The 12,663-nt window shown below is 49.3% G+C and overlaps 1 protein-coding gene across 2 annotated transcripts in view; it reads left to right on the top strand.

Annotated features, from left to right (window-relative positions):
- Window positions 1–821: 821 nt before the first annotated feature.
- The window catches only part of RGS10 (regulator of G protein signaling 10), a 37,695-nt gene continuing 25,853 nt past the window's right edge, over window positions 822–12,663 (top strand). The window contains exons 1-2 of one of the 2 annotated variants that reach the window (XM_077124430.1): window positions 822–952; window positions 12,206–12,324. In XM_077124430.1, coding sequence (XP_076980545.1) covers window positions 904–952; window positions 12,206–12,324 — 168 coding nt within the window. In that variant the 5' untranslated portion in view covers window positions 822–903. Of the gene's footprint in view, window positions 953–6,509; window positions 6,641–12,205; window positions 12,325–12,663 lie in introns of those variants that run through there. The other variant, XM_077124431.1, reaches the window with a different exon arrangement.

The raw sequence follows: 12,663 nt of genomic DNA, 5'->3' as shown, positions 1-12,663 counted from the left end.
CCCTCCGGAAGCTGCGTCCACTCGTCCCCAAAGTTAGCGAAGTGCCCCAGTCGGGCCGGTGCACGCGGGAGGGCCGTCGCTCCGCAATGGGACCCGCCGGGTTAGTGCACAATTCCCTCGAGGCCGGCCGCTGGATCCTCAAGGCCAAGGAGCCCGCGCGGCCCTTTACGGGGAGGGTGCCCCTGGAGACGCTCCACCTGCATTAGCGGCCGTGGGGGTGGGGGTGGGGGTGGGGTCGGCGTGCACCGAGCCCGCGGTGGGGGTGAAGGGGCGGTGGGGAAGGGATCCGGGGCGCTGCAGGTCGGGGCGCACCGGGTTCCCTGATCCCGGGGACCGAGCACCCGTCTGCAGGGCGAGCGAGGCCTCTCGTACTCCGCTTCCCGTCTGTGAGCCGGGAGGGATCTCTGCCGGCCAGCCCGCGGGGCTCGGTGGGCCGCAGCCGCGAAGGCGCGCAGGGAGCGCGTTTCCTCCCGGTTGCAGGGAGTAGGTGGCAGGCCGGGGTGGACGCCGAGTGGGGCGCAGGGCGGGCCGGAGCCGGGGCGGCAACTGGAGCGAGGGGCCTGGGGACGCGCGAGCAGCCTCGGCCCGGTTCTTGAAGTCCGGGGCGGCGCGGGCTTCCTCTGGGTGCGGGGTCAGCTCCAGGAGGCCGGGGGACACCGCGAGCCGACCTGCCCCGCCCTGGTACCCAGGGGCCCCGCCGGAGCGGGGGCCGGCAGCGTGCACCAAGCGCGCCACGCGGCGCCTGGCGAGAAGGAGGGTGGCGGGGCGGGGGCGGCGCGCCGGGGCGGTGCTGAGCGCAGCTCCTCCTCCCGGTCGTCGTCGTCCTCCTCCTCCTCGCCTTCCCGGGGCTCTGCCACCGCGCCTCCGGGCTGCTCCTCCTTCCCTTCCCGGGCGCCGGCGGCGATGTTTAACCGCGCCGTGAGCCGGCTGAGCAGGAAGAGGCCGCCGTCAGGTAAGCGAGCGGCTCCGGGGACCCCGCGGGTGAGGGGTCGGGCGCCGCCCACCACAGACATCCTTCCCTCCCTCCGGGGCTCGGGCGCGGCTCGCCTCTGCCGCCCGACGGCAGCCCCGACAGACGCGCCACTTCTCACCGCTGCGACCCGCGGCCTCGCGGTCGCATCCGCGACGACAGCGCAGAGCCCGGGAGATGCGCTCCGGGGAGGAAGTTTGACTGAAAGAGGAACAGCAGCCGTTTTCTTTTTAGTGAGCGTCTGGGAGATAAAGGAGATGCGAAACTTCCCCGAAACTTTGGAGGTGGTGTGGGATCTGGGTTCCTTTCTGGACTTCTCTGTCCCCGCTGCCGGCGCTGGTGGGAACGATGCTCGATGGGCGCCCGGAGGAGGCGCGGCTGGACCGCGGGCATCCAACGCGCAGCCTGGCCTGCAGCGCCGCGGGCCTTCAGTTCTGCCCTGCGGAGCCGAAATGGGGAGCTGTGAAGGTGGGCGAACGACAGATGGAGAAGGAGCCATCTGTAGATCGAGCGGGAGAAGCGCTGGTGTTTCGAAGGATTCGGCCTGGCTGTCACGTTCTGAACCTGCCTGAGTTCCCATTTCGAGCAACTTGATAGGGCAGAGAACCCACGGTGAAGATTACACCATACGCTTGATTCCAAAAGCCTCTTACCTTTTTCGTTCATAACAATAGCTGCCAGCCTTTGGACGCTTAATGTGGGCTGGGGGCTGTATCCACCACGTTCTATGACTTGTCCCTTCACCCCTAGAAGGCCCTGGAAGATAAGTATTGTTAGTGCCACTGATTGAGGACGAAACTGGAGCCCGGAGCTGTTAGGTACCTTGCGGCAGATCACGTTCAAACCCTGGTTTGCTTGGCTCCGGAGTTCAGAGGCTTTATTCCAGGATTTGCTTCTGCCTGGTACTGAGAGTCGGTACATGTTATTCTGGGCCCTTACTTCACTTACCGTGTTTTATGAGGGGCATTGTGGTTAAGAGTATGGACTGCTAAAGGATTGCCTGGGTGGAATCCCACCTCCAACCCCTTACAGCCCTGACCTCTCCGTGCCTCCCTGCAGATAAAGATCTGCAAAATGGGCACAATCATAGTTACCCTTCTTTAAGCACTTAATTGGAGCAGCCACCAATTATACACCACCCACCAATTTATGCAAATCATCCCATTAAATATAAGTGCAGTCTTCATAGGGTTATTGTAAGGAGCTTAAATTGTTGCCCAACACACAGTAAGTGCTGAATTAGTGTAATTGTCCCGTAAGCATTTTCATGTTGCATTTGAGTTAAAGGATTCTCTTTTGAGTGTGAATTCTATCCCTCGCCTATTGTTGGGCATTCACGGGATTGGACGGAGCCAACACTGCATCCTTCATTCTCAGTCCAGCCACCCTGAGCAAATTACCTGAGCTCTCTGTGCCTCTGTTTCCTGAGTGTGCTGGAGCTGGCTCACACTGGCTTGTGAGAATCAGTTACAACTAGAACTGAATTATGGGAGAAACGTGGTTTGGGGATGCTGTTGCCTGCGGCCAGATTGCTCCCCAGGAAGACCAGGGGCAATTTTAGGGACATCAGTGGAACGTACCTCTCTCAGGTAACACATTAGAAGGCTGATGAAATGTGGTTTGGTCTCTGGTAGATGGGGCAGTAGCAAAGCTTCTAGATCACTGTTGGATGCCTGGACTCTGGGAGCCCAACTTCCTTGAGATTTTTTGGTTTAAAGTCTGTCCACCTGATGGGAAGGGACAGGTGAGCCACTGACCAGTTTGGTCATCACTGAGCAACAGGACAGGAAGGGACCAAGTAAGAAGAGGGCAGAGTGAGCCCAGAGGTGGGGTTACTGGGAAGCCAGCTGTGTGGCCCCTCACTCACATGTGCCCCTTCCAGGCTCTGTAGTTTTTTTTTTTTTTTTTGTAATCTTGAATTATTCTTCCTAAATAGGGCTCCCCAAATTATATAAGTTCCAGGCCCCGCGTTTAAGCAGGACCTCTGATTTAGGCCTGGTTGTGATCCTGGTTCCTCCAGCACTTCCTGCTTTAGACCTTTCATGCTTTTCAGCAAAACCCTACAAATGGCAATGTCTTTAGGGTGAGGGTTCTCAGTCCTTAACCCCTCCTTCCAAAGTTCAAAGTGGGGTTCCTCTATTCTTTCTTCAAGGTTCCTCAAGTGTGTCCCACCAACCATGTCGGGTGTGGAGGGGCTTGATAAAATGCAGCTTCCCAGGCCCACTGACTCAGTCTTGAGGACGAGGGGGAGAGGAGGGTGCATTTTCAGCAAGCCCCCCCCCAATCGAGTCTTGTGCCACTGAGGTGTGATGATGCCCAAGGATTCTGTCTACTCACCCTGCTCCCCCCACCCAAAGACTTGCCCTGGAAAGCTGCTCACCTGAAAAAACAAAGTCCAAGCTATATCCCCCCCAACCCCCCAACCGGAAGGGTGGTAGTGGGGGACCAGGAGTCAGGGGGTGGGGGAAATGACCTGTCAGGGGAATTCCCACACCTGCCCTCCACCCTGCCCATTTCACCTTGGCCATTAAACCCTTGGGAACATTTTCAGGTTTATCCCCAGTCTTGTTGTAGTTGTTGTTGTTTTTTTGGTGGGGTGCATGTTCCGGGAATCAAACCTGGGTCTCCCGTATGGAAGGTGAGCATTCTGCCACTGAACCACCCGTGCACCCATGTTTTTAGTTAAAAACGACAGCCCGCATAGCAACTCAGTGGCCTTGTTTTAACAACCCAGCAGCTGGGCGGCCTTGGCAGTTGGGAAAACCTTCCCTGAGCAAAGTCACTGGCCCGGGTCTGCTGCTTAGGCAGGGAGAAGCGGGCCTGTCTGCAGGGACAGGGTGGCAGGGCCAGGGGCCCGCAGCTGACCCGCAGGTGTGGTCTGCCCACAAGCCAGCGGGGTCTGTGGAACCTTCCAGCAGCCAGTGGTGGGTGTGAGGGGCTAGCGGGGTATAATCTGCCCTTCCTGACTCTGTATTCTAGCTGAGGTCTCCCCTTGTCACTGTTAGGAAACTGGCAGGTGCCTGGCTTGACCATTTCCTAGGCCTTCCCGGGTGAACTGAGTCACTTCCCTCGCTGGCTTGAGCAATCATCCTTTGGCCCCTGGACGCAGGGTGCTGGGCACTTGCTGTGTAAATGGTACTAAATTTACTCTCAAAAGTTTCTTCTGCTTCCCCCAGATAGCTCTCGACTGCAGCAGCCTGGGGGCAGCAGTGGGAGGAGTGGGGGCCCCCACGCAGGCCACAGTAGCCGCCCCTTGATAAGAACTGTCAGGAGGTGCCTGCCAGAGTGAAACGATCCCCTGCAGACTTCCGGGGATAAGCCCACGGGCTGCCTTTGCTGACAACCTCTGCCGGGCACCTAAGGTGCCCTAATCTGGCTGGCCTTCCCTCCAGTCCCATTTCTGTGGCTCTCCACTCTGCTCCTGGGGGGTAGAGACTCCCCCCCTTCAGCTCCCTGAGAGTGCCCTCCATCCTCCTGTCACCAGGCCGCAGCCTCCCTGCCCCGGACCTGCCCCTTCCCAGCTCCTGGCAGCACTAGGTCTCTGCGCTGCAGCCTGTCCGAGACCATGTCTCTCCCCCTGGAGAGCCGCAGAGCCCACCGGGAGCAGGGGCCCGTCCAGGACCACCCGCCTCAGAAGAGACAGACAAGAGAACCGCACCAGGGCCCTGTCCAGACCTCCCTGCAGGACCTCGCTCGGAGTCCATTTAGTTGTCTGGTTAAAATGTATTTGGAGATCTAATGTGGAGCTGACTACTTTGAGCCCTCCCTCCTTCCCTCCCTCCCTCCCTCCCTCCCTCCCTTTTTCCCTCCCTCCCTCCTTCCCTCCTTCCTTCCTCCGGTCAGGACGCTAAAAACAAAGCCATTATCAACCATCTTTGTCATTTCATAAAAGAAATATATTGTAACATTCCAAATAGTAGAAAAGGCAAAATCTCAGATAAAGAACTGTCCTTCTGATAATGAGAATCCTCCAGTGATTGCAGCTTCAGGGAGGGGTCCTGGTAGCCCCAGGGACAGAGTGAGAGGAAGAGGCCTGGAAATAGTCTTTGAGGATGTAATTAGTTAAAATGAAGTCAAACTGGATTTTCTGATAGATGAGCAAAGCCTGCTATGGGTTCCGCACCAGGCTAGGGCACGGGAAGGAGGGAGGAAGACTTTCTCTTGGATATTTCTCCATTTGAATAAATACTGTGATCTATTTCAAGAAAAATAAAATAAAATAAATACAAGACCATTCTTACCCTATTAACAAGGACACGAGGTAAACATTTCCTTGTCCTTATTCTCAGTTCTTCCTGGCCCAGTGAAGGGAACTTCATGCCCGCCTGTGGCACTGTGGGCAGTTGGCCAGCTGGGAACTCCTGGTCACATCTGCTGAATTAATTTTAAGTTCAGTGAGAAAAAGTGCCTCGCCTTTCATTTCTTGCATCTTCCTCTGCCCTTCCCAATTCAGGCTCTGCAGCCTGGGGTTGCATCCCAGCTTGTCCACCCCCTCACTTGTGCTTTTGTCCACGTTTTAACTTCCCTGGGCCTCAGTTTCTCATCTGTCAAGTAGAGCCTGTGATGAGCCTGAGCGCCCAGGGTGGGGGCAAAGTGCAGGTAGGATATGGGAAGTGCTCAGCAAACAGCGGCTCTTTTTATTCCCTGTTGTCTTTGCTCCCTCAGTCTGCCACCACAAAGTGCCAGAAATTGTGCAGCTTGAAACAGCGGAAATGTGCTGTCTCACAGTTCTGGAGGCCAGTTGTCTGAAATCATGGTGTTGCCAAGGCTCTGCTTCCCCCTGCACCTTCGAGCTCCTGCTGGCAGCCTTGGGTGTCGCTTGGCTTGTAGCTGTCCACTGCCGCCTCTGTCCCCCTCCATCTTTATATGCTGTCCTCACGCTGGCCTGTTGGTGTCTAAATTCCTGTCTTCCCTTTAAGGGCACCAGTCATGCTGGTCAGACCCTACCCTCATCCACTTTGACTTCATTTTAACTAATTGCATCTTCGAAGACCTTATTTCCAAAAAAGATCATGTTCACGAGACAAGGGGTTCGGCCCTCAATGTATCTTTTGGGGGACACAATTCAACCCGTAACCATGTCACCCTCGTCCCTGACCTCCCCCTCCGTCTGGTCCCCAGCCCAGCATGGAACCCACAGCAGGCTTTGCTCATCAATCGGAAAACACTTATCGATATTAATATATAAATGGGTGCCAGATGCCCAGCTGACCTGCTGTCACTCTCGAGGGCTGCCCAGGCCGCCCGACTGCTCCTGAAGAGGCCGAGCAGAAGGAGGAGGGCCTGTTTGTGTCAATGTCAGGTCCCCCACAGGCCCCGGGGGCTTCTGGGAAGGGAGGAAAGCCAATGGCGGGGGCTTCGTTTCCATCCCCAGGATGGGACATCTGGACTTTATCTGTTCTGGGCCTTTTGCTTAGAAAGTGAGGATGCTAGGAGGTGACACGACAGTTCAGCCTTCTTATTTCCTTCTCTCTGGTAGAAACTGGAAACCAGCGGCCATCTGTTGTTTAGTCCACTCAAAAGAGGATGTTGGGGCTTGTTTTTCCTCCTGACCCAGGGGTGCTTGGAGAGCCCCACAGCCCCCTGCCTTTTTTGGACAAAACGTCTTTGAAAAGGCAGCAGGATTTTTGGTTTGCGTGGAACTCCTCAGGTGGAGCCAGAGCATGGAAAGTAAGGAAAGACCTCCCCCGCCCCCCGTCGAGGAGACGTCCTCAGTGTCCCCGTCCACCTTGACCGGGGCCCTGGCCTAGGATGGGGCAGGGGCTGGGGGGGCACGCCCTGGGCAGACTCGGGAGAGGGGTGCAGCTGACCTCTGGAAGCTCCCATGTGGGTGCTCAGCTTTCTTTGGGGTCTCAGACCGTGTGAGAAAAAAATGCCGCGGCGCTCTTTCTGAGCTGAGCCAGCCCTCTGCAACCTCTTTTCCCGCGACTGCCTTTGGGGCTTGTTACTATTATTATTATTGAAATTCTTTTCCACTTTTATTATCATTTTCTGCTAACTGTAGTTCACACCAACCTCCCCACCAGGGGAATCGTATGTCAACAGGATAGTTATTCTCAGAAGCTAGATTCTGGACAGCTATAAACACTTGAGCAATATTTAGATAGAGTGTTTCCATGACCGGTTTGTCCTGAATCTTATGTAGATTATGACTTAATAACAAGCTGTAACAAACTGACTCTCTGGCCCTAACTTGGGATGTCTTTTTTTTTTTTTTTTTTTAATATAACGCTTGATGTGGTATAGGTGATAACAGATTTTAACTAAGTTTGTGGTTAGTTGAAGCTTTCCTGCAAAACAGAGCGTTTTAATGGAGAATGATGTGTGTGTGCATGCATGTGTGTGTGTGTGTGTGTGTGTGTGTGTTGTGCCAAACCACTTTAGAATTTAGAGTTAACATTTCTCTCTGCCTTTTCCTGAGCTTGCATGTTCAGTTTGTTTTCTTTAATATGCTGTGCAATTTGGGGATTTTTAGGACAGACCCTTTTAAGATGTAGGTTAATCCTTCGCCGCTGAGGGAGCAGGATATTTTGTGGTATAGCTAAAATGTTATTTAGAGTGGGGAAATTAATCATCTCTGCAGGATAATTATGCAGACTTTTCTGCAGACTAACATGAGGAATCCATGCTGTAAGCATTCATTTCTGTTGAGTCTACAGATGCCTTCGCAGTATGGATTTCCAGGGAATTAATGTCTGGAGAAGGTCTCTGTTAGCTATGACATCAGAGCATTTATAAATAATGCATTGCGCAATAGCTGCAAGAAACCAGACTTCTGTAGCACGACCCTGCACCCGTCAAAGTCAGAAACCACAGGAAACCCCATAAAAGTAAATGGAAAACGTATGTACATTTTGCTTGCCAGACAATTCCACCCTAGTCTCACGGGGCTTTTCTGAGGTGGGGAATTGGACACTTACCCGATTTTCTCAGTCTTCGTGGACTCTTCCAGACCGTTGCGTTCTGGCCTTTGTGAGTGTGAAGATCAGCCGATATCAGAAATAATGCCTCCCTCGGCTGGATCATGACTAGCAGGGTGACCCTGGCAAGCCACTGTGCCTTGGTTTTCTCATCTGTAAAGTGGAGATAATATTAACCACATCAGAGGGTTATTGTGAGAGCTGAATGAATGAACAGGTGCAAAATGCTCTGAACTGTACTCAGCATGTAATAAACAACTAGGTGTTAACTATTATTAGTAGCTAATGACAAATTAATCTGATGATCAATTTATTGAAAAAATAAGTATTATGCAAGCAAACATTTGAAGGTCTAAAATGCCTTAAAGAGTCCAGGAGGTTAAAAAAAACCTTTTTTTGCATTGTAAAAATGTTTTACAGTTGAACTAAACAAGGATGAAAAATAAACAGAGCAGGATGAAATTGAAACAAATATTATTACCAACAGTTCCTTACTGGCCTGAGAGATTTTAAAGCAGCTAGGAAAATATGATTAACTTTTTCTCCCCCCAGGCATTCCAAACCTGCCTTCTTATATTTAAAATAGAACCCTTTGCCCATGTAGAAGGAAAATAGAGTATTGGAACTTTGTGGCCCCAAGTTGCAGGAGTTAGGAAAGAGTTGGGAAGCTGTGAAATCGTGGCTTTGCTTTGTTCTTAACTTCAGAAGTGAACCTGCTCTCTTTTGAGAAAGGTTATTTGTTTCTCTTTCACATTATTGGACTCATAAAATTTAATGTAACTTGAGATGGCTTCGGATGCACTTACTTGCATGCATTAGAAAATAGCAGAAGTCTCCCAAACAGGGGACTCTGAGTAGCAAGAATCCCTGCGGGAGCTCTCTAGGGCAGTGCCAAATGGAGGGGGCCTCTGCTCAGTCTCCTTGGAAGTTTGGGATAATGACTTGGAAATGAGAGGCACCTTTAAGTGAATGGAGTTTGCAAATGCTGCTCCATCAAGTTCTCTCTATCTGTAGCGATGCCAATCAAGAAGGATTTTAAAAAAAGAAAAGTCGTAGCCAAAAGCCTTAATTGTGACAGACAGGGTGTGGATAGAAGAATCTAATAGGAAGGGCTGGGGCAGAAGGGGTGCAAAATGGCAAAAAGAGGAGTTTCTCTTTACCCAGGGCACCAACGTCGGAAAACCTAGGTAGCCAAATTTTTCTTTTGAAGCCATGGCTATTGAGAGCAGCTGGTTCTTGGTGTATTTTCTGAGCCATCCCTGGAAATACCAGGCATTTCCATAGATGGTGTCAGCGGCAAGTGTATTTCCTTAGGCTCGATGGAAGGGAGATAGATGGCAGCCCTGGAAAGAAGTGAATGGAAGGGCCTATAGGTTTTCTGACTGTGTTCCTAGGAACCCCGGGGTTCCATGGAGGAGGTCCCGGTGGGGACTGTTGCCCTCGCTCATTGTACCCGCACACTGGTTCCATCCAGTGGTTCTTAGCTGGGTCACCTTTGCACAGCTGTCCTCTCCTCCTGGGCCTGTATTTTCCAGTCTTTTAAGTAAGGAACTAGACCAACTTAGCAGAGTTCACATATTTCAGAGTTATATAACTTTTGTTCAAATGAAATCTGGCACAGACACCTAATGTACAAAAAGGATTAGAGTGTGAAATAAAGGGGAGATGGGGCCAGCAGTTGTCTAACAGGTGGGCCAGCCAGCTATCTTAACTCTCAGTTAACCGGAAGCCCTGGTTAACCAGAATTCTCTGTTGGCCAAATGGGACTCGGCTGCGTGTATTTATTTGCACAAAATGTGGCAGCAAAAACCCAAATGTGGTTTGGTTTGTCATTGAAAAGACCGTCAAGAGTGCTGGAGTCATTTCAGACCAAGGTTGAATACTTATGGCCAAAGTAGTCGTTCTGCAATAGCAAGAGAAACGTGTGGCTGCTTAAGATTGTTCCTGGAACAGTGAACTTGTGTCTCTACATTTATTTATTTACTTAAGAGAAGATCTTCTAGGCAAATGGAGTAGACTGTCAAACTGTCTTCTCTGTGTAAAGAATAGAAGAGAAATTAGTGAAATGCTTGGGAGTATGAATTCTGTGGCAGGCATACTTCTAATTGATCTTTTAATTTGATTTATACCTCATAGGAAAGACACTGTGCTAATTTACTAACCACAAACTGAAGATTCACTTTAGAGAAGTATCAGGTCCATTTGGTGATGTATTCAAGTGGGTTTGCTTCTCTGTTAGAGGAATCGATTTGTCCCAAGTAATTCTCTTTTGCAGCCCATAACCAGTGCATATTGAAGCACAGCCTCCACTACATTTTTTTAAGCTTTTATTTAAAAAATTTTTTAATTAATTTTAAATTAAAAAAATATATGACAACAAAGAAACACAAACATTCCTGACATATAATCATTCCATTCTGCATATATAACTCCACTAGATTTTTAACTTCTGCTTCATTTAACCCAAGTTAACTAGTGAATGTCTAAAATTCAAGTAATTTTCCCTGGTGCTGGGAGGAAAAGTTTCAGCCATTTAAGAGATTTATGTGTACGTTGACCCCCAATAGAACTTCAGAGAAGAGATTACGGAAGTTGAACTACCAGTAAGTCCAGTGTGTTCCACTACAGAGTCTTTCCAGAAACATTTTTAGCTGTATTTCCCTAGCTGTTTGCAGCAATTAATTTTTATAAGACTTTTTTTCATTTATCTTTGTAATTTACTTTGCTGATTTCTTAATTAGAAGCTTATTTTCTCCGAGATTCAAACTTTTCTTGATAGAAACACATGTCTAGCTTTGAAAAAGAAAAGTCAATAGGGAAAAAAGTATTAGCTACACAAATAGTAAATTGGATGGCTTGTTGTTTTAAAGAAAGGGAGAAAGGAACTAACATTTTAGAGAGTCAACTGGGAGCCAGTTGGTGTCCTATGTGCTTCCTCTTTTAATCCTTACAATAACCTGAGGGGGGTGGATATTCTTCATTTTACAAGCAAGAATTTTGCCCAGGGTCACACAGTTCAAATTGGTTACACTGGGCTTTGAGCCTGCGCTCATCCAAAGTGACATTTCATGGCTTTTTTTTTTTTAAGCTTGACACCAGGAAGGGATCAAACTCTGTAGAATGAGGCATATTACCATTTCCTCTTTCAGGCAAATAACCAAACTGTGTCAGTTGGAGATCCCTTTTCCCCTTTTCTTTAGTCAAGAGCTTTGTAAGTGTCTTGAGTAAGGAAGGGCCGCTGAAAAGTAAGCATTCATTCAAGCTACACACCAAGGCCAGATCTAGGGTGAGGCAAGTGAGGCATTCACCACAGGTGCAAAACTTAAGAGGGTGCCAAAAAACTCAGTCATCAAGATAAATGATATTTAATGCAATATCTTAAAATATTTTAAAATTAATATTTCAAATGAAAATATTTTCAATATTAAACATTTAAATAAAGAAAATGGAATCTTTAAATAAATATAAAATATTGTTAAATAGTTTAAAAAATGAAAGTGTTTTAAAATAAATGCAAAAGCACCCTTGATGAACAAAATATCAAAATTTAAGTAAAGTCCAGATATGTTCCATTGTGGCGCTGAGACTGAGGCAATGGGAAAAATCAGGTACACTGATGCCGTCTTTTTTGGTATTTTGTTCATTGTGGATTTTTTTTTGCATTGATTTTGCTTTTTTAAAGTATTGCATGCAAATATCATTTGTCTTGATGGCTGAGCTTTTTGGCAGCCTTCTTATGTTTTGCACCTGCAGGGAGTGCCCCACTTGCCTCACCTAGCGCTGGTCCTGCTGCATACTTTTATTTATGTGTCAGGCAGTGGTATAGGGGCTGGAGATGCAGGATGGAGATATACAGGAGCTTTCAGACTAGTGGGAGTCACTCATGCAAACAGTTCCAGTACCCCCAGATAATTTCAAGACTGGGAGCAGAGCACTGCAGAAGGAGTTGCTGTTGAGTCAGGTTTCCCTGAGAAGGGGTTGAGAGGAATGTGGGAGCTACCTGTGAGTTGGCCAGGGGACATGCAGGTGGGGATGGGCTAGGCCGAAGGGTGCAAGAGGGTGGATTGGGGAAATGACAAGTCCCTTTATCACTCTGAGCCTCAGTTTTCCTCATCTGTAAAATGGGGAAAATAGTAGTACCTGCCTCATAGGGTTGTTGTGAGGACTAGAATGAGTTCATTGTGTTATGTGCCTAGACTAGAGCCAGGCACATAATATATATGAGCCCTGATGGTGATGATGGTGATGATGTGCAGATTTTTAAAAAATGACAGTACCTTTGGGCCACATAGACAGTCTGAACTTTGTTTTGTAGACCTCCACGACACTGATGGGAGTTCCAGCAGCAGCCACCAGCACCTCAAAAACACAGTCAAATGGGCGGCCTCCCTGGAGAATCTGCTTGAAGACCCAGAAGGCGTGAAAAGATTTAGGGTTTGCCATTTTCATTGTTGGTTGGGATTGATGCAAAATGTGAAGAGGTTTAGGTGCAGGTAGGGGAACACCCTGGCCAGTTTCTTTAAAATGCAGTGTTATTGAGATATATTCACAGACCACGCAAACCGCCCAAAGTGTGCAGTCACTGGCTCACAGCATCATCACATGGCTGTGCATACATCCCCACGATCAATTTTAGAATCTTTGCATTTCCCCAGAGAAGAAAAAAAAAGAAAACCCAAGTCCTCCCATATCCCTTATCTCCAATTATTGACCCATCCTATTTGTGTGGTACATCTGTTGCTGTTGATGAAAGAGTATTGAAATATTACTGTT

Source organism: Tamandua tetradactyla, chromosome 13 (assembly GCF_023851605.1).
Source record: "Tamandua tetradactyla isolate mTamTet1 chromosome 13, mTamTet1.pri, whole genome shotgun sequence".
Classification (NCBI taxonomy): Eukaryota; Metazoa; Chordata; class Mammalia; order Pilosa; family Myrmecophagidae; genus Tamandua; species Tamandua tetradactyla.
Note: the sequence above shows the minus strand (reverse complement) of the source record. Positions and strands in the feature narration are given on the sequence as shown.